The sequence below is a fragment of the Zootoca vivipara genome, chromosome 6, assembly GCF_965207765.1.
Source record: "Zootoca vivipara chromosome 6, rZooViv2.hap1.1, whole genome shotgun sequence".
NCBI classification, from domain to species: domain Eukaryota; kingdom Metazoa; phylum Chordata; class Lepidosauria; order Squamata; family Lacertidae; genus Zootoca; species Zootoca vivipara.
Genome location: NC_142589.1, coordinates 91,795,654 through 91,821,569, shown reverse-complemented (window position 1 = coordinate 91,821,569; position 25,916 = coordinate 91,795,654). Strand labels below are relative to the sequence as shown.

At 48.5% G+C, this 25,916-nt stretch overlaps 1 protein-coding gene across 1 annotated transcript in view; it reads right to left on the bottom strand.

Moving 5' to 3' along the window:
* Nucleotides 1-5,816: 5,816 nt before the first annotated feature.
* The window catches only part of BSG (basigin (Ok blood group)), a 34,289-nt gene continuing 14,189 nt past the window's right edge, over nt 5,817-25,916 (bottom strand). The window contains exons 2-9 of the mRNA XM_060275335.2: nt 24,623-24,970; nt 21,538-21,697; nt 17,182-17,270; nt 15,671-15,807; nt 13,486-13,762; nt 10,247-10,271; nt 8,909-8,978; nt 5,817-6,683 (exon numbers count right to left, since the gene is read on the bottom strand). Coding sequence (XP_060131318.1) covers nt 8,921-8,978; nt 10,247-10,271; nt 13,486-13,762; nt 15,671-15,807; nt 17,182-17,270; nt 21,538-21,697; nt 24,623-24,970 — 1,094 coding nt within the window. The 3' untranslated portion in view covers nt 5,817-6,683; nt 8,909-8,920. The remainder of the gene's footprint in view (nt 6,684-8,908; nt 8,979-10,246; nt 10,272-13,485; nt 13,763-15,670; nt 15,808-17,181; nt 17,271-21,537; nt 21,698-24,622; nt 24,971-25,916) is intronic.

Sequence of the window (25,916 nt, the reverse complement as noted above, 5' to 3'; positions counted from 1 at the left end):
CTCATAGAGAGGACTGGAGGGCCACTTGTGAGCTGCAAGCCTGAGGATTCCCCATTCCAGGGCTAGAATATTTGGGCTGTTTTCAGAAAAAGGACTGAGAGAGGCCAGAGCTGTATAAAACTCAAACCCCACCACGTTGATGGCTGCTGTTTCTTTGGCTATCAGCCACCAGACAAGTTCTTGATTATAGAATCATAGAGTTGGAAGAGGCCACAAGGGCCATCCAGTCCAACCCCCTGCCGAGCAGGAAACACCATCAAAGCATTCTTGACATATGCCTGTCAAGCCTCTGCTTAAAGACCTCCAAAGAAGGAGACTCCACCACACTCCTTGGCAGCAAATTCCACTGCCGAACAGCTCTTACCGTCAGGAAGTTCTTCCTAATGTTGAGGTGGAATCTTCTTTCTTGTAGTTTGAATCCATTGTTCCGTGTCTGCTTCTCTGGAGCAGCAGAAAACCACCTTTCTCCCTCCTCTATATGACATCCTTTTATATATTTGAACATGGCTATCATATCACCCCTTAACCTTCTCTTCTCCAGGCTAAACATACCCAGCTCCCTAAGCCGTTCCTCATAAGGCATCGTTTCCAGGCCTTTGACCATTTTGGTTGCCCTCTTCTGCACACGTTCCAGCTTGTCAGTATCCTTCTTGAACTGTGGTGCCCAGAACAGGACACAGTACTCCAGGTGAGGTCTGACTAGAGCAGAATACAGTGGTACTATTACTTCCCTAGATCTAGACGCTATACTCCTATTGATGCAGCCCAGAATTGCATTGGCTTTTTTAGCTGCTGCATCACACTGCTGACTCTTGTCAAGTTTGTGGCCTACCAGGACTCCTAGATCCTTTTCACATGTACTGCTCTCAAGCCAGGTGTCTCCCATCCTGTATTTGTGCCTTTCATATTTTTTTGCCCAAGGCAAAGGGTTTTTCTCCCATTTTTTTTAATGGACATCAACTCTCAACAGGCTGTTTGACCGAAGGCTTGTGTAGAAGAGGAAAAATGTTATTAGCTGCCCTCGGAAGAGAACCAGCAAACTTGGTTCTTCTGCACAGCTTGGGCATGGCCCCAGATGCAGAGAGCAAGTCAATAAAAGCAGGAACAGGCACCATTGTCTGCAAGAGGGTGCTTTGGGATTGCGAGTGGTGCTGGTTTGGGAAAGAGATGCTCAAATGAATACAGATAGATCCCAGCTCTCATGCCAACACTCGCAAATTGTTTTTTTAGCTTGTTGTTGTTTAATCGCTTCTTCGTGACCCCGTGGACCAGAGCACGCCAGGCACTCCTGTCTTCCACTGCCTCTCACACCTTAGTCAAACTAATGTTCATAGCTTCGAGAACACTGTCCCACCATCTCGTCCTCTGTCGTCCCCTTCTCCTTGTGCCCTCCATCTTTCCCAACATCAGGGTCTTTTCCAGGGAGTCTTCTCTTCTCATGATGTGGCCAAAATATTGGAGCTTCAGGATCTATCCTTCCAATGAGCACTCAGGGCTGATTTCCATCAGAATGGATAGGTTTGATCTTCTTGCAGTCCATGGGACTCTCAAGAGTCTCCTCCAGCACCATAATTCAAAAGCACCCATTCTTCAGTGATCAGCCTTCTTTATGGTCCCGCTCTCACTTCCATACATCACTACTGGGAAAACCATAGCTTGAACTATACGGACCTTTGTCGGCAAGGTGATGTCTCTGCTTTTTAAGATGCTGTCTAGGTTTGTCATTGCTTTTCTCCCAAGAAGCAGGCGTCATTTAATTTCGTGGGTGCTGTCACCATCTGCAGTGATCATGGAACCCAAGAAAGTAAAATCTCTCACTGCCTCCATTTCTTCCCCTTCTATTTGCCAGGCGATGGGACCGGTGGCCATGATCTTGGCTTTTTTGATGTTGAGCTTCAGACCATATTTTGCGCTCTCCTCTTTCACCCTCACTAATTTTTTTTAGCTACCCACCCCTTTTAATAGGGCAGCCACCGTTTCCCACTTTTGAATATCCCCGAGCGCATTGGCAGGATTCAGCATGTTCTGTTCATACTAGAGCAAACAGGGCAGCAAATGTGTATTGTCACAAGCTTATATTCAAAACCCACCAGTTGGAAAGCACACCAGTGCAAGTAGATCAGCGGTAGGCAACCTAAGGCCCGGGGGCTGGATGTGACCCAATCGCCTTCTCAATCGACCCACGAATGGTCCGGGAATAAGCATGTTTTTTACATGAGTAGAATGTGTGCTTTTATTTAAAATGCATCTCTGGGTTATTTGTGGGGCTTACGAATTCGTTCATTCCCCCCCCCCAAAGTCCAGCCCACCACATGGTCTGAGGGACGGTGGATCAGCCCACGGTTGAAAACGTTTGCTGAAAAAGGAGTTTCCGTGCACTATGGTTTCTGTCACGGTGTCCTGTTGCACCAGAAGTTTAGTCCTGCTGGCCATGACCCAAAAAGCTGTCGGTAGACAAACGCCGGCTCCCTCGGCCTGAAAGTGAGATGAGCACCACAACCCCATCGACTTCTCAATGTTTTGGCAAAGTTTGCCCTGCCCCTTACAGTGGTACCTCGGGTTAATTTGTTCTGGAGGTCCGTTGTTAACCTGAAACTGTTCTTAAGCTGAGGTACCACTTTAGCTAATGGGGCCTCCTGCTGCTGCCGCCGCGCAATTTCTGTTCTCACCCTGAAGCAAAGTTCTTAACCTGAGTACTACTTCTGGGTTAGCAGAGTCTGTAACCTGAATAATAATAATAATAAATTTACACTCCGCCCATCTGGCTGGGTTTCCCCAGCCACTCTGGGCGGCTTCCAACAGAAGAATAAAATAATCAATTAAAGATTAAAAGCCTCTCTAAACAGGGCTGCCTTCAGATGTCTTCTAAAAATCTGGTGGCTGTTTTTCTCTTCGACATCTGATGGGAGGGCATTCCACAGGGTGGGCACCACTACCAAGAAGGCCCTCTGCCGCCAAGGCCATTTAGGGCTTTAAAGGTCAGCACCAACACTTTGAATTGTGCTCGGAAACGTACTGGGAGCCAATATAGATATTTCAAAACCAGTGTTACAGTCATACCTCGGTTTAAGTACGTATGCCTTGGTTTGAGTATTTTCAGTTTAAGTACTCCGTGGACCTGTCTGGAACGGATTAATCCACTTTCCATTGCTTTCAATGGGAAAGTTTGCTTCAGGTTAAGTACGTTTCAGGTTAAGTACGGACTTCCGGAACCAATTACAGTCATACCTCGGGTTAAGTACGCTTCAGGTTGAGTACTCTGCGGACCCGTCTGGAACTTTCCATGACTTTCAATGGGAAAGTTTGCTTCAGGTTAAGTACAGACTTCCGGAACCAATTGTGTTTGTAAACCGAGGTACCACTGTATATGGTCTTGGCAGTTGCTCCCAGTCCCCGGTCTAGCTGCTGCATTCTGGATTAGTTGTAGTTTCCGGGTCGCCTTCAAAGGTAGCCCCACGGAGAGCACGTTGCAGTAATCCAAGCGTGCGATAACCAGAGCATGCAGCACTCTGGCGAGACAGTCTGCAGGCAGGTAGGGTCTCATCCTGCGTACCAGATGGAGCTGATAGACAGCTGCCCTGGACACAGAACTGACCTGCGCCTCCATGGACAGCTGTGAGTCCAAAATGACTCCCTCCCAGGTTGTGCCCCTTGTCCTTCAGGGGCACCGTTACCCCATTCAGGACCAGGGAGTCCTTCACTCATGGGCTGGAGCTGTCCTAATTCAAAATTAAGAGGTGGCTTTCTACAAAAGCCATGGTTTATATACAGAGAGCATGCAGAGTTCATCGGGGACAGAGCTGGACGTTGTCCTATCGGGGGAGCGACGAGAGCTCGTAAACAGGCAGCTTGCATCATGCGTCTTGGGAGGGACGATTGGAAAGGGAGATAGGGTTATTGTCAAAATCTTGTGCCAGAGGGAAGGCTTTAAAGGTCATGTGGCAGATAGGCCTTTGCTCTGCTCCCGTAGGCAGTCAAACTCTCTCTTGCTGTGCATTTTAAATGCAAACACCACCTCTAGGTTTTGTGGTCAGGGTAATGGGTCCTAGAAATGTTTCTTGGTTATTGTTTTGAAGCTTCCTTCCGTAAAAACAAACAAACCAGGACTTGCAGTCTGCCTCTGTGGTATCTAGTTCTCAACACTCAAGATCTCCACCTGTTTCATCTGTTGCATTTGTGAGATAGTAAACAGTTCCTCTTACAATTGGCTGCCTTCCTCTCCTGTACTTTCTCTCACACCCTGCTCCTCTTCTGAGGATTTTTCCTTCTGAGCAATTTAAGCCTCGCATCCGATGCCAGGGTCCTTAGTCCTCATTTTAAAAGCTCCCTTGTCCTCAAGCTCCTTTAGTGTCAGTCTCCCCTGCTGCTACCCCAAGGCATGCCGCTTGGCAGGGGGTTGGACTGGGTGGCCCTTGGGGTCTCTTCCAACTCTTATGATTTTTCATAGGTAGTTTCCTCTGCCCTAGCTAGGCACCTTCTGCGCCTCTCTACATCATTGCCCCCCCCCTTCTCTCTTCCCCCATCCTCATCCTCCACCCAGGATAAACCCTCACCTGGTGTGCCATTTGGCTACAAATTCCATTCCAAGGTTGGGGAGGAAAGGTCCACACCGCTTTTACCCATAGCTGCCAAGTTTTCCCTTTTCTCGCGAGGAAGCCTATTCAGCATAAGGGAAAATCCCTTTAAAAAAGGGATAACTTGGCAGCTATGCTTTTACCCCTTTCATCTGCCTTGCATTCAGGCACAGTTCCTGGGATTCCCCCCCCCCCCAAAAAAAAAATCAGAACATGCAACAGAGCTAGACAGGCCAATGGGCTGCCTCAGCCTAGGGTAAGATTACCAGGTTTTCTTCAATGAATCCGGGGACACTTTTCAACTTTAATGGATTTTGTACGGGGACTGATTTGTCAATCCAGGGATTGCCCCCGGGAATGTCTGGTAACCTTAGCCTTGGGCAGCTTCCAATTTAAATCAGCTCCTTTCCCCTAGCACCATGAGGACTAGGCTCTTACTGTGTTTTAAAGGGAAGGTGCCAAGACCCAAACGCTTTCAAGCCACTACCAGTCAGCATAGATTAATACCGTGCAAGACAGATCAGAGAGTGGTATTGGTGGTATTAAGACAGCACCTGGGACCTTTTAAATTTATATATATATATATATATATATATATATATATATATATATATATATATATATATAAAAGCTGGACAAAGAATCAGACAAATGACATTTGTGAGCCAGAGTAATGCGCAACACCACAGAGGGGCGGCAGGGGGTGAAGAGACCAAGGTGGGTGGGTGGGGGAGTAAATCTGCTTTATTTGGAGGGAAATCAGCTTGTTCTTAAAGCAGGTGAGCTATTTCCAGCAACCAGAAGAGGATGGGCGACAGGACAGAGTGAGTAAATCTCTTCTCAGACGCTGCAGGGTTGCAGACTTGGGGGAATGAATCAGCTCTGTGAGGTTGTTGGGGGCTGCAGACCTTGCAAATAGCCCTCTTAGCCGCTGCCCCCAGGTCCCACAAGCAACAGCTTAAGACAGGCATGGCCAAGCTGTTTTGGGACTACAACTCCCATCACCCCTAGCTAGCAGGACCAGTGGTCAGGGATGATGGGAATTGTAGTCTCAAAACAGCTGGAGGGACAAATTTGGCCATGCCTGGCTTAAGAGGACACAGCCCCGAACAGCTGGAAACGGAGATACTTCCAAGCAGTGACATGCCCTCAGCTCCCACTCCAAGCTTTGACAGAACACGAGAGATTGGTTCACCCCCATGAACCCCCCCCCTTTTAAAAGAGCAGTCATGGCACACAATATTTGTTTCTGGGTTGTTGTTTTTTTGTAGTGTTGAAACAGGTCACTGCAGAGAAGCTACAAGGGCCCAAAAAGGGGCCCAAAAGAAAAAAAGGATGTGGTTTAGACACGCCACGGTGCTGGAAAAAGCAAGGATCATTGTGGCAGTGGTACTCATTGCTGGTGGCCCTGTGGGGCAGGGAAGAGAAGCTATAGGAGACCACGTGTGGTTTCAGCAGTTGTGTGTTTCTTGGGAGACTTCCCTATGGGTCTTAGAAAAGGCAGTGGGGCTCAAGCTGGCTATTTTCTGACCTAACAGAAGCCGTTGAGGTGGAAAAGGAGACAAAACGGTTTGCCTTTTTGCATTCTCCGTCTTACACTAGCCACACCAGCAGCTGGTTGTCTGGTGTGGTGTCCTCCCCAAAGCTGAGGGTCATTTTAGGTGGTGGTGGGGAGAGAGAGAGGCCCTGCTCTACTGTATTGTGAAGCATGACTGGCTTTGATCAGCTTCCCGTGTGGTTTACTGCCAGGGAAATAGGCCTCCAAATTGGGGCTGCGGGGAAGGCAGACAGATCTTGGGTCACCCTTCAAACTCCCTTTCCTAAAAAACTGCCTCCTGTCCCCACCCCCCAAAGGCTCAAATTGTGAGAACTACAGTAAAGAAATAAAAATTAAAAAGGGATGTGCTAACAAGGGATGTATAGGTAAAAAAAAAATGGTTTTTTTCCTTAAAAAAAAGAAAAGAGGAAGATTTTACTCTACGATTTTAAGTTTCTCTTAAAACGTGAAGTGAATTGATCTTTGCGAGGGGGCGCTATGATATTCTTGGTGCTATGGCATGGGACGATTGGAAGGAACACCCTAAGCGCTCAGCTCAGCCGACATGTCACCTGAAAGAGAGAGAGAGAAGACATAGAATTAGGCTTAGTTCATCACTGTGCTCTTTCAGCATGCTACAGGCATAGCTTAATACTGTTTTAAGGAAATTTTCATGAAATTTGTATGCCACTTGATTGTAAAAACAAACTCAAAGCAGTTTACAATAAGAATAAAATGATGAGTTAAAAGAACAGCTATTTAAATACCATATTTTTCGCTCCATAGGGCGCACCTCGTTTTTAGTGGAGGAAAACAAGGAAAATTATTTTCCCTCCCCTAAAAGGTTGGGAGGTGGAGCGAAGGAGGCAGCGGTGGTGGAGGGACCAGTCCAGCTTCCCCTGCCTCCCCCGCCCCCACCTTTCTCGTTGAACGCGGCGGGGGGAGGAGATGCTGCTGGTTGCTCCCTGCCAACCCCGTTCGCGAAAGCAGGCTTGTTTTTGCAAATGGGGTTGGCAGGGAAGAATGAGCAGCATCCCTCCGCTGCCCCCTGCTTCTCGCTGAACGCGGTGGAGGCGCAGGGTAGCGGCAGAGATGCTTCACGGAGCAGGGAAGGAGGGGCAGGCGGTGGGCAGCTGCCACCCGCCCCTCCTTCCCTGCTCCGTCAAACATCCCCCCCCCCATGCACTGCCCCCACTTCTGCCTGCCTCTGATGCTCAAAAGAGCAGGGTACGCAGCCGGGGTTGAGAGAAGCACATCGAAGCGAAGCGCCTCTCTCACCCCGGCTCCGATCTCTTATGAGCGTCAGAGGCGGGCAGGACCAGAGGCAGGGGGTGGACGGAGGAGCAGCTGAAAGGAGCCCTCTGTCCGCCGCCCCCTGCTGCTGCCTGCCCAAGCCGCCCGAGACCCCGTTTCCCGCTGCACACTGCAGTGCGCAGTGGGAAATGGGCTCTAGGGCTGCCTCCTTGACAGCGGGTGGGGAGGAGGGAGCTCTCCTCCCTGCCCACTGTCAACGAGGCGGCCCCAGAGCCCGTTTCCCGCTGTGGGTGCTCTCGCTCCATAGGACACACAGAGATTTTCCCTTCCGTTTTAGGAGGGTAAAACTGTGTCCTATGGAGCGAAAAAGACGGTAACCCATGGTTGGGCGTTAGGTCAGAAAAGCTAAACTGCAGTTAAGGATCCACTCCAATTAGGATCGGCAACCGTGGTTTGAAACTCTGCATGCAAGCCAAGGTTTCGCTGAGCAAAATTCTTCAGATTCTCCATTTGCAAGGTGACTACTCGCTGGTCCTGGCAGAGTCTCCCCTGAAATACACCCCCCCTTCAAGAGAGCAGGAACTTCCCAGTCCAGCAGACAGAACTATGGTTGCACAGCACATGTTGAGATTTTAACCGGGGTTAGTACAACCTGTGGTTATGTCTGCACCGAGTCACTGTTCAGGATTTACATGGAAAGAACAAGGGGGAACTGTTGTGACTGTTGTGGTTAGAAGATGTCTGGTTTAGATACCAGTTCAGTTCCTGGTATTTAGGTGTTACAGCTTGCCAAGACCCCCACCCTCCTTTCCTGAAATATCACTGTGGCCTCAAAGGGTATCCCACAACCCTGGGTTAAGGCAATTAAAAATGCCCTGATCCTAGGTTATTACAGTCATACCTTGGATCCCAAATGCCTTCATACTCTGATGTTTTGGCTCCCAAACGCCGCAAACCCGGAAGCAAGTGTTCTGGTTTGCGAACATTATTTGGAACCTGAATGTCCGACGGGCCTTCCGATTGGCTGCCGGAGCTTCCTGCAGCTAACCGGAAGCCGCGCTTTGGTTTCCGAATGTTTTGGAAGCCGAACGGACTTCCGGATGGATTCTGTTCAACTTCTAAGGTACAGCTGTATAATACCTCCCCACCCTGCCAATAGAGCTCAACACACAAGTTTCCCCATCTGTAAATTGGGAAAGACATCATAGGCAGGATTGAGGGTGGCCACTGGGGATACCACCGTTAATATATGAAGCATTAGACCACCTTCCCTCTTGCTCCAAACAATTATTAATCCATGGAACTGATCAACCGCCTTTCTACCTGTGGCCCTTCTCAGGGTGACGTACGTGGGGAGTAATCTTTCTCTGCCCCTCTCAACACCCCTGCCTGGCCCCAGCTTACGCAATTTGCAAGAGCCATTTCCTAAGCCAGAACCAGAGAGAGCAAGCAAGCAGAGCTTTTATCTCTGGGAAAGGCTAGGTACCTTTTGGAAGTTCTTGCCCCCCCCTGCCACTTCTAGGCACCCAGATTGCATCCCCACCTTGCCGTCTGCTTAATTTGCATTCCTCTGGCGCACATTCTTGTCCTTATAATTTGTGGCATTGCTCTTCCTGGAGGGGAAAAGGAACAGAAAAGAAACAGCACATGTAAGACCCAGAGGAAATATCCAAACTTGGTGATGGGCCACAAAAAAGGCATCAAGGCAGGAAAATCCAAGTGCCCCCTCCTACCCAAATTCTTTCCTGCAGGACCCCTTCCCCAATAATACTAGAACTTGGGGCTAGCTTAGTTGGACGATTCAGACAAGGGGAGCGCAAACACTGCAGTCACATCAGGTGCTGAGCTTCCGGGGTGCCGCACCGGGCACTGCAACCATAAGAGGTGGGGGGGCAGATTTGGGTGTCCCATAGGGCACCCCCGAAATTTGAGTCACCCAGGTCTGCCACGAAAGTCCTTCATACAATGCATGGTTACATTTCCAGGATGGGCATGGAATCACAGAAGTGCAGAGTTGGAAAGGGCCCTAAGGACCACCTTGTCCCACCCCCTGCAATGCAGGAATATGCGGCTGACCCATATGGGGATCAAAGCTGCAACCTTGGCGTTATTGGCACCATGCTCTAAGCCAGGGGTCAGCAAACTTTTGGAAAATAATAATAAATGAACGAATTCCTATGCTCCACAAATAACCCAAAAATGCATTTTAAATAAAAGGACACATTCTACTTGTGTAAAAACACGTTGATTCTCGGACCATCTGTGGGCCGGACTGAGAAGGCGATTGGGCTGGATCCAGCTCCTAGTTTGCCTACCCATGCTCTAAGCAACTGAGCTAGACAGAGGCTCCCAACCTCTTAGGAAACAAATATTGTATGTGGGCTTGAAAGACTGGTGGGTCTGACTCCTATTTGATTAAACCTGGCAGTAGCCCATGAAGGGATTGGCTCTTCTCTCCCCAAAATCTGCCCTAGAATGGCCATCCCAGCTATCAGCTTTCACGCCAAGCATACAATTGACACTTCCAGCCTTTGCTATATGATCTTTGGAGAGATACAGCTCTTCGCATCTCTGTTTAGTACAGCTCCTCTCCCCCCCCCCCCGCCACCCACTTTTTCCAATGCCACTAAGCAGTTTAGAAATAAAAATGAAGAGAGAGAAGAACCAACCAATAGAAGAACTCTGTGCTTTGCCAGGAACTATGCAGCCCCTCCAAGAGGCTGAAGGCTTGCTCAAATGGTTAAAGAGATTCAGCCTCTTTCAATACCATTTCCCACCAATGAGAGAGAGAGAGAGAGAGAGAGAGAGGGAGAGATTTTTTTGGGGGGAGGGGAGAGTTTGGGCAGAAGGAAGGGGCATGTGTTTGTGCCTTGATACTCACAGTGGTGCAGACCCTCCATCGTCATCTTCAGGGAGATGGAAGCAAGACGGGGGAAAGAGGGGAAAACCAAGATTAGAAAGCCAGTTTTGGATGACTGGCACATGCATTCCCAACTCGCCACCCCTGCCTGCCTAAAGACACCTACAGTTTGAAATTAGCCATGCGCATTTTGCACCTGGCAATCGGCCACTTGCGACCATGGGAAGATACCTGAGCACCAAGATGGCACCTGACATCTCCACCGTATGGGGATCTGGGCATGTTTTCACACACTAATACACAATCAGAATGGATTTCTGGAACCTAATGTATTTTTTGTGCAGCCCAAGCAGCAGTAGTAGTAGTATTTATTTATTTATTTATTATTTATTTATTTTCCTTTCCTTTCCTTCCCACCCTTCTGGCTTGGTTTCCCCAGACACTCTGAGCAGCTCCCAACAGAATATTAAAAACACAATAAAACACCTAACATTAAAAACTTTCATAAACAGGGCTGGCTTCAGATATCCTCTAAAAGTCAGATAGTTGTTTATTTCCTTGACATCTGATGGGAGAGCGTTCCACAGGGTGGGTGCTACCTTGGTGTAAGGAGCCATTTGGTGCCTAGCTTATATATCGGAGTTTCTAACACTGCTTGCATACCAACGTTCACCAAGCTGGTGCCCTCCTGATGTTTTGAACTACAACTCCCATCCACCCCCTGGCAGCAGGGTGTACCCCACAACTCGACAGCCTGCCCAGTGTGCTTCTGCACATGTGATGAAGGGGTCCCTGAAACCCTCCACATGCTCACAAGATCGACACAGGATTCCACTGCTGGTCTGACATCCCCCACCCACCCCGCCAATATCATCTCTGGGGGAGAGGGGCTCAACACTGCAGTTCTCCTTTAACTAGCTTGTACTGTCAAAACCATGGACTCCATTCACCCTTTCAGATCCAGGACCTGAACTTAAAAGCCAGGAAAGGGTGATGGTTCCCCTCCCATGTTACACAACACCCCTTTGCACCCCCTTATCTTGTGGAGGTTGCACTAGGAGGCTGATTAATGGAGCTAACTCCCAGCCTTGAAACGAGATTTGGGCAGGTCTTGCTCTTCTGGCCTTCCACATTAACTCAAGGAAAGGTTTTTTGTGGGATCCTCAGAACAAGCTGTAGTCAGGGAGAGGATGTGGGCAGCTGTGGAAGCCTCTTCTGAGCATATGTGGGTATCTCCCTCCGTCTCCTTAAAAAACCTTTTCTCAAGTTCACCTCCATTTTACTGCTGATATAACAAGGGCTGGCCATTCTGAGCTTTGTAAGGTTTAGAGAGAAAGGGAGACCTGGGAAATCTTAAGTTCCCAGGCTCCCCAACTCTGTTGATGTGGCAGACTGCAGACTCCACACCAGGGAAGCACATTCAAGCAAGCGAGCGAGCAAGCAAAGAGGCTGTTTCAAGGTTGAAGCACAACAAAAAGGGCCTCCACATTTCTGGACTGAACCACCACAAGAGCACAAAGAAACAGTATTATGAGCTAGAGGGAAATGGCTGCAGGCGGCGTTGCGGGAGCACACACAGACCCTTTCAGGTGGACACCATCCTGCCATCTGCCACCATCTGATGGGCAGAGAAGCCCTCCATGGGAAGAGGGCGATACTTGGAGCTGGCTCTTTCACTTACCACAAGCAGATAACATGCAGCCGAAGAAGAGGAAAGGAAGAGTGCAAAGATAATGCCAGCAAGGACACACCACACCACAGAGATAAGGTTTTGTTTTCCGAACACACAAACCTTATTTACCCCACTGGGGGTTTGTACTGTCTTACCCGCTCTATGATCAGACAATTGGCCCAATGTCACCTGGTGAACTTTGCGGCTGAATGTAGCCCTAAGAAGTTTTTTGTTCTCAACAAAGCATTTAGGAGCAAGAGAGTCATTACATAAATCCATAATGTAAAGTGTGGATGGCTAGCTTGCCCCCCCCCCCCGGTGCTGGTACTGCACTACAACTCCCATGGTACTGCACTACAACTCCCATTACCCTTCTTTGCTACCGGCCATACTGGGACTGGTGAGACATGGAGTCCAGTGGACCTCCTCTGCATGGCAGATATTTCAAATAGAGCTTTCAGGAGCCTAAATCCCTGAAGATGGCAACCGCATATTAGTGAAGGGGGGGATGCAAAACACAGAGATGAGTTTAGAAAAACAGCCCAGTATGTTCTTAGCCCTACACTGCAGAGGAAAGGGGGGATGGCATGTAGTTGAAAAGGGCCTATCTGTATCGGAGAAAAAAGGATGAAGAAAAGCACAGCAGATCTGCAGAAACAAACACCCAATAATAGGATGCACAGAGCTGTTTTATAGAGACTATGGATACTTCCATAGCAGTGACAAAAATTAAAAATTAAAGGCCCCAGTCTGTTGTTTTCGACAGCTCTGTTCTGTGCCTGTTTCAGGAGACCTCAGAGAAAGGGGAATTGGTGAAACCTCAAGTAGCAGAATTTCTGGTGGCTGTTAACGCTTCTTGTTGTCCATCCAGGACTCTTTTTCCTCCCTCACAGAACCACCCCTTCTCTAGGCAGCTCTTTCTGGGGGGGGGGAGTAAGATTGTGGCCCACTTTGGTCTGTTCTTCACCCCCCTGCATCTTCTCCAACCTATACACTCACAACAAAGCCTGCCAATGTCTCCCTTACTGTTTTTGGACAGCATAAGAGCAACAGCACTCACAGCCTGGACATTGGAATCAAAAACGATGGTTGGGAATCCGTTCCGCAAAAGCGGGACTGCTCCACGCCCACCTGCCATGCTGCTCAAGAAAAACTCTTTATCTTTTGGGCATTTCCTTTCATGCTGGTCAATCTGAAGGAAGGATAACTCTGAAACAAGGGTGCATGAGCAAGGGTCAATATGGAAAAGGGGCAAGAATGTTGGGCATGCCTTTAAGGGCTTATCCTGAGCGTGGGGACCTTTCATGTTGCCAGACTATAGTGTTTTTATTCAACCCAGGGACAGATGGTATAAGGCTTGGATTGTGGGGTTGAGTTGTTGTTGTGGTTTTAAAAAAAAGGTCCTCTGGAAAAAGGCGGCGATCCTCTCTGGATCCTTCATTTGATAAAATCCACCTAACCATTCAGGGGTAGAGCCAGACCATAACCTTAAAGGAGGTCCTCCAAAGTAAAACAGCCCACTGGGGAGGAAGCCATGTGTTTCCTGTCCCCCAAAGCAGGCTCACTGACCCCTCCCCAGGCAACTTACCGTCAGGGACCTGGTTGGGCTGCCTCCTCTTCTCGTAGATGAAGATGATAGTGACGAGGACAATCACTTCAGCCACGATCCCCAGGAACGGCCAAAGAGCTGCCAGGCGGCTGCGCACCCGTAAGCTTATCACGGCGCTCCCATCGCCCTTCTCGTTGGTGCCGTTGCACATGTAGTCGCCCGGGTCCTTCTCAATGTGCAGGGAGAGGATCTGCAGCTCTGTCTTGTTACCATCAGACTTGATGAAGAACCGGTCCTCGGTGCCATTGACGATAGGCTGGGGGAGGAGGAGGAGGAAGAAAAGAAAAGGGTTTGGTGTCGTCTGCTAGCGCAGTGCTTTGAATCGAGGGGCAGGTTTCTTCGAAATCCACAATCCTGGGTGAACTCATCATTGCACTAGGTCTCATGGTGGCCATAAACAACAAGGGGCTGCTAATAACCCAAAAGTTATGGAAGTGGAAGAGTTACATATGTCGGCTAACAGGCCCCGTACACCATAGTAAACAGTCCTGACTGGGTCTGCCTCTAACAGATGTTTGCTGCAGTTGAAATGTCTAGCAATACCCAAGTCCAGAAGGGCAGATTTGTTGTCAAACTTCAACATTTTACCTTTGAAGATCAAGAGAGGACAGGTTTGCCAAAGTTCTGCTTCAAGGATTAAGTTCTACCTTTGCAACCACTTAAGCATGCGAAACATGCATTGTTTGACTGTAGATTTTATCAAGGGGCTGGTTAGAGAATAAATACCTGATCCCCTTAAGCAGCGGGCACTCCTTAAGCAGCATCTTTGAATACCTTCCTTGAGGGGTCTTAAATAAAGCTATTGTGGAACAGGTAGCATTATAATCAAAGGTTGTAGTGTCTCTTACACCTGCTGTCATCGTTAGTTCCTTATTTATCACCTAATTTATTTTAAAAAAACAACCACACTGTGGCTTCTAAGGTTTTTCACATTACTATAATTATATGGTCCTGAGTCCCGCCCCCCTCAAAGTCCCCCTCTCTCTGATCATATGCCCTTTAAAAAAATAAGCTACAGTATTTTCATCTCTGACATTTGGTTATTTAACAGAATTTTCTCAAGGGGTGCTAGCTGCAAATTCCTGTGCTTGGGGTGGTTTGTCTTTCTAATGTTGAAGGATCATTTATTGGATGCTTGCAGGCTGCTGCCCAACTCCACAGAGGGGCTAGGTTATCCCGTTTCATCCATGCCCATTAACAGATTTCCTAGCCTCCTTCCTGTTGCCGCTATCTAACTTATGCAATCAGGTATGTTTTTTGCTATATTTGTGAAGTTAAAGCCACCGTTGGTCACTGGGAGCTGGAGTTTGGCACATGCCAGCCCCCCAGGAAAACAAAATCAAAATAGCTGGCTGATTTGCAAGAAAGTAGTTTTGTGTGATGGTGAGTGGGAGATCCCTAAGGACACATGGGCACAACATTCACTTAATTATGCTTAATTACATTTATAATAAGTTCTGCCCAAGTCCATATTTATTTTTGCAAGTGTTTCTTCCACATTTATTTTTATGCCTTGGTCAATTTGCCTAGCTATGGGGAAACCTAAGGATGGAAAGTTATCAATCTTTAAGGGCCAGTCTGTGTGGTGGCTGCCTATTAGTCCCTGCTGTTTGGTCATTGCTTCTACTGGTCAATTTTATATCAGGACAGGTGGCTCAAATTGCCTAATGGACAATCATAATTTAGGTCTGGAGTTCTGCGGGTCTGTTTAAAAAGAGCAGGGTGGCGTCTGCGAAAAGAGCCACCTTGTATTCCCGTCTGGCCACTGCAACACCCTTAATTTTAGTGGGTTGGTTAATGAAGCATGCTAGGGACTAGGTCAAACAGCATGGCTGATACGGTGGCAGCTCCTGCCTCACTCCTTGCTTCAGCTGTATTAGTACAGGCCACAACTTATTGCTTGGGTACACTTGAGGAAATGGGGTGGGGAAGATGGTTTATGCATGGTAAAGCCCCACTGCACACCATCAAAGGCTTCCTCGACATCAAAAGAAACCTGTGCAGACAGAGGCTGCCTTGCATTTGCCGCCATGTTAATTAGAAAGCGGGGGTGGTCTGCTCCCTGTCACTGCCCAGAACCACTGAACTACTTTACAAAGGGAGGAAAACAGAAGCAGTGGAGCGTGGGGGATGGGGAAATGTTTGCTTTGGCCAAGAGACTCACCTGGGACACATCTCCGGCCAGCCTGAACCAACTCCACTGGGTAACAGGAGGGTATGAGGAGCTCTTGCAAACCAGCATGCCTGTGTCCCCCTCGTTCCCATGCTCTGTCTTCTTGTAGGCATACACGTGTGGCTTCACTGCAAATGAAGAAAGAGGTGAAGGACAGCTGGCAATGAGGTACCCGAGGAGAACAGGTGAGCAGCAAGGGCCAAGGATAGCTGGCTGCTTATGAAAGCGAGTTAAAAATTAGCATCAGTGATGAGGGAGGGGATTTTCAGCAAACTGGTCCTTCTCTCTCCCTGCCCCCTGACAAACTATTGAGGTCACGAGTGACGTGCATTGGTGAAAATGTAGGCAGATGGGCTGGTAAAACCGATGCAAGCTAACTTTCACAGGTGCATTTGTAAGACTGCAGTGGCATCTGAAGCTGCCTGACTGCTGGTTCCTCAGATTCAGTGCTGCTTACATGGGCTGGCAGTGGCTTTGCCATGGATTCAGATGGGGGTAGGGGCTCCCCAGGCCACACATAGTATAATAATAATAATAATAATAACAACAACAACAACAACAACAATTTATTATTTATACCCCGCCCACCTGGCTGGGTTTCCCCAGCCACTCTAGGCGGCTTCCAACAAAAGATTAAAAATACATGGAAACACCAGTTATTAAATGCCATGGACTGAACCAAGGATCTTCTGTGCGCAAAGTAGGCAATCTGCCATTTCCCCACTTTCCCCCTTCCACCCAGTTTCTTTCCATGTGTGCTTCCAGATAGCCCAGTCAGTAGAGCATGACACTCTTAATCTCAGGGTTGTGGGTTCAAGCCCCACATTGGACGAAAGATTCCTGCATTGCAGGGGGCTGGACCAGATGACCCTTGTGGTCTCTTCCAACTCTACAATTCACTGAGCTATGATCTTTAAGACTGCAGTCCTGAGGGCAAGACCCACCTTTACTACCACTGACCTTTGCAAGTTGCTCTGGGAGCAAGCGGGGTAGAACAGCTTCAGGCAAAAAGGGAATGAAATGAAAAGGCCCGAGGAAGCTGCCTTATACTGAATCACCCCATTGGTCCACCAAGCTCAGTAATGTCTACACTGATTGGCAGCGGTCCTCCAGGGTTTCAGGCAGGGATTCTCTCCCAGCCCTACGTGCAAATGCCCTTGGGGATTGAACACGGTACCTTTGGCATGCAAACCACTGAGCTAGTGTCCTTTCCCTAAGAGTAGCCATGCCCATTAATCCCAAAGGGTCTACTCTGAGCAGAGAGAATGTTGGACACAGCCCTCAGGCACCTCCATCAGTGCCCAAAGAACAAGGGCAAGCAGGTATGCTTCTTGCCATGGACAGAAAGCTGAGAGGACCAGGCGCAGGTCCATCACCAGCAAAAGTGCCCAGGTAAAAAACACCCCCCCCCCAAATCCTTTGGCCCATGTTCAGCAATGATACAACAACATCTGGAGAAGGCAGAAGCAGGACGAGTGTTCGGGTTCCCCCGCAGAGCTCACCTTTCACGTATACAGTTGCTTTGGAAAGGGGAACTGTTTCGAAGATGCAGTGGTACTCCCCTGAGGTGTCGTGGTCCACTTTTGGGATTCTGGAATGAATGAAACAAAGCATGTTAGCAGAAAGATGAGCAGAGCACACCCCAGTTAGCGCTACACGGGAACACAACCACCCATAATTTTTCTGGGCCTAGATTGGGGTGGGATGTGAGGCTCGTCTGTGACCCACAAGCCATCTTCTGTCATTTATGGAGTTTGCTACCACAAGATGTGGTCATGGCAGTTAGGTGAGATGTCTAAAAAGAATAAATAAATGCCTACTAGCTGCTATTGGCAATAGCAGCTGCAAGGAACTTCCAGGATTATTTGCTTTACAGTGGTACCTCGCAAGATGAATGCCCCGTGCAACGAAAAACTCACAAGTCGAAAGCGTTTTGCGATGTGTTTGGTGACTCGCAAGGCAAAGTTTTCTATGGCCGCGCTTCGCAAGACAATTTTTTTTGCGGTTTTTTTTTTTGCTGCGGCAAACTGCGCTCCGCAAGACGAAATTATCGCAAGACGAAGCGACTCATGGAACGAATTAATTTTGTCTTGCGAGGCACCACTGTATATGTTAATTGGATTTATATACTGCCCTCCATCAAAAGATCTCAGGGTGGTTCACAACATAAAAGCACATATAGTTAAAACAGAAACAGCAAAACAGTACCCCCCCCCACAATCACATGTAAAAGACTGCAGAATATTAATCAGCCAAAGGCCTGATTGAAGAGGAACGTTTTTGCCGGCTAGGGGTGGGATTTGAACTCTGGTCTCCCAGGTCTTAGTCTGACACTCTAAGCACTATAACACAATGTAAAACCATTTAGCAGCAGGCTGTAGGTGGCAAATCGCAATCGTGTCATTTTGCTGAATTAAAACCCTGCGTCTGTGATCACCTCCCTAATAAAAGGCCTAATATATTTACTCCCAAGTAATCTCCCAGAAGAGGCTACAAGAGGAACTGAGTGCAATGTGATGAGAGCAGGAGGCAAATTCCATTCAGAATCCACCACCTCCCCCACCCAGTGAGATTCCTACACACAAATCAGGAGCTTTAATAAAATCAGCGACACAGGAAGGGGAAATCACTTGGTGGGGTGGGAAGAAAATATTTATCCACCTTGAGCCCAGAGAGGCAATGGCATCTCAGTTAGGAAGCTTATTCAGACAGGATTTCATGGATTAGCCAGACTTCACAAACACAAACACACCATATCAATTATTTTGGAGAGGGAGGGTTGCTGTGCTGTACAAAAGGCAGGCAGAACATTCGGGGGGGGGGGGGGAGGAGAGATGACGATGACATAGGGGGAAGGCCCCATTTTGTTAGATCTCTAGCAGGTTTAGAGCTCTTTCCTCTTCCCCCTGATTTCAGCACATGGAGACAGAGAGCCCAGTCAGAGAATTGAGGGCATGAGAGAGGGTTGCTGGCGGGTGGGGGAAAAGATAAATACTTTTAATCCTCACTCAGCTCCCTGTTGCTATGGGGAGAGAGGCACGTCTGCTCGGCTGCTGCGTGGAAAAGGACGTGACTCCTCTCCCGCCAGATGGACTTCTGCCAGCGGGGTGGGTGGGCAAGAGGGAGACTAATGGGGGTGGACAGTCCACACCGCCATTGCAGCGAGGGGTGGCATTTCAGTTCACAGGAACCCAGGCGTCCAGGGCAATGGGGCTGTCATGGGGAGGCTTCGAAGGCAGAAGGAAATGTGACATTGGATCTACAGTGAAGGTTCGTTTTCTGCGGGGATCCTCTCCCCGAGATTCAGAATGCAAGGTGTACAATCTCTCGCACACTCTTCCACGGCAGATCAGTCCGCACAAAGAGCATTCAGCACTCTGCCCTTCAGCATGAGAGGAAAAACGTATGAAGAGGTGTGTCGAAATATAAGCACAAAATTTGACTGAGTCAAGCTGCTCATAGAATCACAGAGTTGGAAGGAACCACAAAGGGTTGTCCAACCACCTGCAAAGCAGGAATCTCAACTAAGGCATCCATGATAGATGGCAATCCAACCTCTGCTTAAAGACCCCCAAGGAAGATGAGTCCACAAGTCTGAATCTCATTTCTTGTAAAGGGGGAAGCCTATAGAAGGGAAAGCTACCTGCTGTGGATCTCACAAAGAGGCTGAATAACTGAGGTCACTTTCTCCCTGCCTCTGTATCTTGTTTACCAAGAAAAGGCATTGTGTTGGGGTTGTTGTTTTTTAAGTTGGCATGATGCACAAAGACTCCACAGGGGACCCAGTAGCAGCAAGCATTCCTACACTCTCCCCAATGGGTTCATTCCTTTGTTTCAATGAGGCTGCCTGACGGAAGAGCCACTTATCAAACACCAGCAACGCACAGCCAGAATGCAGATTTGTACAAGCAGGTTAGGAGCAGGACTTGCGAGGAACAGCATGTGCTGCCCTCTCCTCTAGAGGAGGAAGTTTATGATCTTCTCAAATATGGGGTCTCATCCCCACTCTCCCTTCCCCAGCAGTCCGGGCAAAATACGGCTAAACCCTGTTACGCTGCAATTAGTACAAAACTAGATAGAAGCCTTTTAAGGCTCTGGAAAAGGGGGCTGAATGTGGCCCTAGATAATCTCCCAGTGCTACACCCATCACCCTGTCTGATTCATACCCTCTCTTCAAGTGTTTCTGACTGGCTGGAAAAGTGTCCTTAACTCTGAGTACGACTCTCGCTTGCCTGGATGGAGGACACAAAGGTGGTGTGCATAGAAACTAGTGTATTGCACATAGGGGGAATCTGCATGTGCTACTCTGCCCACTTTTGACTCTCACCCCACCTCCCCACTGGCTCGTGGCCCTCAGGAGACAGCTCAGAACCTTGGGCTGAAAAAAAGGTTCCCTGCCCCTCCTTTAGGGGACCCAAATGCTCTTCAGGACGAGTGCAATAACAAAGCAAGCCAAACAGGGAATCCGCAGTTCTACTTGTTGACTTTGCCACAGGGAGTTTTACTGCTCTCAGGCAGAAAAGAACAACACCCAGCCTCTCTCTCACGCTTTGCATTGATCTTCAGAAGGGAAATAATTCCTTCTACCCCCACCAGCTCAAGCTAGATAGGGAGAGGCTGGGACTGGGGGGGGGGGACATTCCAAGAGGCTCCATTGGATGGCACCAGAACAAGAAGCTGTTCCCTTCCAGAGCTCCAATGGTTTGGCATTGATGAGGACAGCAGGGAACCCCATGGCAAAGTCAAGGTCAAGCTGCAATCCTGTGCACTTATCAGAGAATATGCAATACTGAAAACAATGGGGCTTGCCTTCCAACTAAATTTATGGGCTGTGGCTCAAAAGCAGAGCACAGAAGGTGCTGGGTTCGAATCCTTACAGCATACCCAGGTGGGGCTGAGAAACAGACTGATCCTGGAGTGTTTTTGGCTGTCAGTGCAGACAATGATGAGCTAGGTGCACCAATGACCTGATTTGGCAGATCCATATGAGCATGAGATGGTGTTGGAGGGAAAGAAAAACCAGGAGGTGACCCTAAAGTTTTGGTTTGCCTCGAGGATCATTATTGAGTGTCAGCTCTTCATTTATGTGTGTTCAAGACATGCATATCACCGCAAACCTGGAAGTGGCACTTAAAGGAGCAAAAATGGCAAACTGCCTTTGCAAGTGCAATCCAAGGAGTGCTGCTGGTTTTTTAAAGGGTTTCTCAAGGGTTTCCAGAGGGTCTCTGCAGGCTTTGTCAATGGTGTTCCCAATATATGCGATTTCACTTAAACATGCAGTGCCTTGGAACGTAACCCCCACATAAATGGGGAGTTGCCTGTATTGATTTGAGGGTTGGACTATGACCCGAAAGACCCAGTTTCAAATCCCCACTCAGTCATGAAGCTCACTGGGTGACTTTCGGCCAGTCAGTCTCTCAGCCTGCCCTACGGTGGAGTCCTTCTGGCAGCATCAGTACATTCAAGCCCTTTCTTTAAAAAAAAGTTTGATGTTGCCCTTGCGTCCTGCCTGCAGGCTTCCCATAATGGGCATCTGGCTGGCTCCTGTGAGAACAGGATACTGGAACAGGTCTTTAAGCGGAGGCTTGATGGCCATGTCAGGAATGCTTTGATGGTGTTTCCTGCTTGGCAGGGGGTTGGACTGGATGGCCCTTGTGGTCTCTTCCAACTCTATGATTCTATGACTAGATGGGCCATTGGCCTGATTCAGCCAGGCTTTGCTTACGTTCATAATAAACTTATCTGCTCTGTTCTGGATTTAGAAAGAATTGCTCACCCAGAGAACTTGTTGGCATGGAAGAGAACATGCTAAACAATGCCTCCCCCACCCGGAAAAATATATATTAAAAGATACCTACAGGTATGAGGTAAATTCTGGTGAAGTCTCATTCGTATCAAGCCTCATTCCCCCCTTCTCCCAGTAGTGGCCTTTGACGGCAGTTGGCGGTTCTGTGATGTTGCAGGAAATGATCACGTTCGAGCCGGCAGTCACCTCGGGAGTGGCTGAGATTTTGGCCCCTGTGTTGTCAATATTTTGGGGAAAAGAATGAAGGTAAGAAAGAAAGTTAGGAAGACGTAGCCAAGGCGGGCTGCTTTCAGAAGAGAAAGTGGTGGTGGCAAAGGACACAGTTGCAGCATGGAGCTCAGTCACCTGTAAGCAGAGGTAAAGTGGCCTAGTTGTCACATAATGGCTTGTTTCTAGGCCTGCCCTTCCCCAAACTGCCTTCTAGAGGCATTGGACTACAACTCCCAGTGTGCTGACTGGAGCTTACATGGGAGTTGTAGTCCAAAGCATCTTGAGGACAATGGCATGTGAAAGGGCCTGGCCTAGGCTTTGCATAGCACCTAACCTTAAAGCCTCAAGTATGTGCTTGTTGGTCATATGACTGTGAAATCGTGAGCTCCAAGTGGGCTCCAGCACAAGCCTCCAGAGAGCTTAGGAGAGAGAGGCAGCTTCCCATGCTCACGGCTATTCCAGTCCAGTCCGATGCCAATGATTGCTACCAAGATTGAGAAGTTGAGCAGGTTTACATATACATCTGGCCAGTTTCCATCATTTCCTCTGGGTACAAAGTTTGCGGGTTTATTGGGGGGGAGAGTGTTAAAGAGGAATTAGGCATTCGGTACACACACTACACCCACATCCAAACATCTTGGATTCCATCAAGCAACACCCATGAAGTGAAATTGCCCCACCACGTGCTCTGCATGTGTAAAATAATTTACAAAATGGCCAGGTAGCAGTGACAGCAGCAGTCTGCTGAGATTCTTGAAGCTGGAGGTATGGCGAGGAGGCCGGTAACTTTGGTAGTAACAGAACTGCCAGCTGCCATGCTCTGGGTGCCAGAGGGAGATTCCTACTCAGTACCTTTTGAAGTGCAGTGAAATGCTGGCAAGGAGGGCAACTTACAGCAACTGGTCTGCGCCCAAGGACCATTTGTTCTCAATGCTGTTGGACATGGATCTCATGTGACAGTTTTTACATTTGCTCTTTTCCTGTGGGAATTCGCTGTAGCCAGTGAGTAAACGGTCATGCCCTATACTGGCCTGAGAAGGAACCATTTCATATGGGGAACCATTTCATATGGGGAACCATTTCATATGAGACAGGGACCCAAACCTTTGAAGAGGTAACAGTTAAACCAGGCTGCCTTGCCCCCATCTAAAACGAATCCCTGGAGCATATCCAGGCCAGTTATTGTGGCCAAGCAGAGTTTCAATTTCAAGGGAATTTTTGCAGACATACCCCCACCCTCAATAACCAGACAGATGCTTGACAAATCCCCCCACCCAGCCCTTTCTCCTCAGAGACAGGGGACTCTACAGGGCTGAAAGACACACTTGAGATTTGCCTCTCCGAAAAGAAGGATATTTCCATTCACCAAGAAACATTATTATTATTTATTTTTCCAGCCATCAATACAGCAGTGGTTTTCAAAGTTTGACATTTAGAGAATTGTTTCTTGCACTGAGTTCTGGACACCTGGCAGAGAATTCCCAGTCCACCGCAGAAGCAACTGGGGGTGGTGGTGAGAAAGATAAATATGGACCTACCGAAAAAACCTGAAGCGATTCCTGACTCCCAGTTGCAAATTGAATTCTTCCCTGCCCTAAACCATGCTGCTGATAGGATAAGTGTTGTATCCAACTCTGTCATACTCAGAGTGAACCCACTGAAATTTATGCCCCTAATTCAGGTATGTCCCTTAACTGGAGTTGTATACAACCCTAAACATATGGCACCATGTTCTCTTGGTTGGTGAATCTTGGTTGGTGCCAATAAAAATTAAAAGCAGATCCCACAAGCCTGATGCCTGCATACAGTTCACAAATGGCCCTTGGCCAGCTCTGCTGAGTGGCACCGTCAGCCCATAAGAGTTGAGTGTGTACTTTAAACCGATTCCTGAGCATCACAGGAAAAGAAAGCTTTAATATCTGTCTTTATGGATCTTCTCATTAAGGAACCCCCAATAAGCTTCCAAGAAACACAGGAAGCTGCTTTATACTTACTTAGGTTCCCCATGGTTTCAGGCAGGGGGACATTCCCTAACTGGAGATGCTGCCACTGGGGAATGAACCTGGGATTTCTTCCTGCATGCAAAGCAGATGCTCTGCCAAACAGAATTTGAAAACCACTGACAAGAGGGCAACAAGCAAGGGAGGATACTTCCTTTTGTAAAAGAATCCAAACTGAGGCATGTCAAATTCAATTTGCTTGCTCAGTGTTTCGGCCATAAAAGACAAGCCGTTTCTCTTGTTGCTGGACAATCTGGACTTTCAGCTCAGCATAGGGTGGGGGGAAGGGGAAGGAGAGAAAGGGGGAGGAGGCAAATAAGCTAAACTGGTTGTTCCACAGCACAAACAACTAGACGTGTTCCCACAGTGCTGCACAGAGACAGTGCTACAGCCATTTCAAAAACGGTTGCAATTACACCACAAGCAAAACAAGACCGTTTCAATCCAGCTCGCGACAACCAGTAACCTCTAGCAAGGTTGGAAAGCATATCAAAAGCAGGGGTGGGGGAAAAGCAAGACTGTGTGTGTATATAGATAGAGAAGCAGGAAAACAAGATGAAGAGAGGTCGGTTTGCTGGCGGCTGCCAAAAGCAGAGCCACTTTCAATTTTGCATTTCGGAAAAGGAACACCAAGGAGGACAAAGTTGGCATTCAGGGTCCAGAAGCCAGAGGGATCGGTAAGGACGGTGTGGTTCTGATGGGGAAGTTACAACCCTTTTTGAGCAGGGCTACTCGCCAGGAGTGAAGGGGAGGATGCGGGTGGGGGTAGGTCTTTTGGATTTCTACACAGTTAGGGCGGGAAGGTGCAGCAGGGTTCTCGGGAAGCCATGGGACATGGGTGAAAGGGGTGGCGGGGGCATGGCAAAGCTAAGAGACACGGTTGTGTCCAAGCAAATGCCAATGGGGATTGGGGCAACTGCCACTCACGCTCAATGACAATCACGTTCGCCTGGGAACGGATCCACTTGACTTTGGGGCTCTTCGACAAGTGGTTGCGGTCGGGGTCGTTGCTGGCTCGGCACTCGTAGGTGCCCGAGTCGTTGAGCGTGAGGTTGGTGACGTAGATGGTGCTGGTGGAGTGCTGCTTGTAGGTGGCGTTGATTTTGACCCGGTCCTGCCAGGCCCCGTCCCACAGCTGGACGGCTGTCTCGTTGGGCTCGGCCCCCTCGAACCACCACTGGATCTCGGGGATGGGGCTACCGACAGCCTCGCAGTGCAGCTCCACACTGTCCTCCGTCAGCTTCTTTTGAGACAGCGGCGACTTTATGAAGCCAGCTGCGAGGCGGGGTGGGGGGGAGGAGAGGCATTAGTGCAAAGTATTATTAGTGCAAAAGAGAGAGAAAGAGAGTGGAGAGAAAGAGATCAGCAGCCTTTTAAAAATATATTAAAGAAGAACCATCATGGCAACTCACATCGGCACAGTCACTCCACAAATGGCCACTTCTATTACAGGTCGCTTAAAATACTGAGTAAGAAGAATCTTTGTCCTCCCCTCAAAAGACAGGGGTGGGCAAGTGGCTCTTGCACTCACTGTTAGTAAGTTCCATTCTTTTTCAAGCTTTGCCTGCACAAGAACTTGGGGCCTACAAGGAACTGGTGGAAAACTAAACAGGAAGCACCACAAGACTGGTTTTACACTTCTTGCTGTTTAACTTTCATCCCACCGAGACTACTGCCGCAAGTCCTGGGTATGTTGGGTCACTGTGTCCTTATCAGAAGGCTCGACAAGCTTCAGAGGCAATTACAGAGCCTTCAACAGAAAGGCCACATGCAGAACTTTGGACGTGCTCAGAAGGTGAACAAGCCAACACCACCGCAGCTCCATATGCTTTACTTATGCAGCAACACAGCAATCAGAGGCTCTCAATCCATACCCATCCCAAACTTGAAAAATGCTGGAAGATGGACTGTTTTGTTATTTATTTGCTCCCACCTTTCCTCCAAGGTACATGGCTCTCCCCCTCTCCATATTATTGTTGCAACACCCTGTAGGTTAGGCTGAAGGGCAGTGACTGGCCCCAGGTCACCAAGCTTCATGGCTGAATGTAGATGTGAATGCCAACACTGTTAGAAACTGAGATATGAAAGCTAGGAGCTAAATGGCACCTTAAACCTAGGTTGTGGGCGCAACAACGGAATGTCTAGGCACTTTTTTATAAGAAGAATACCAAGCTGAAAATGAATGAACTGCAGCTAAAATATCATCTTCATTTTTTCACAT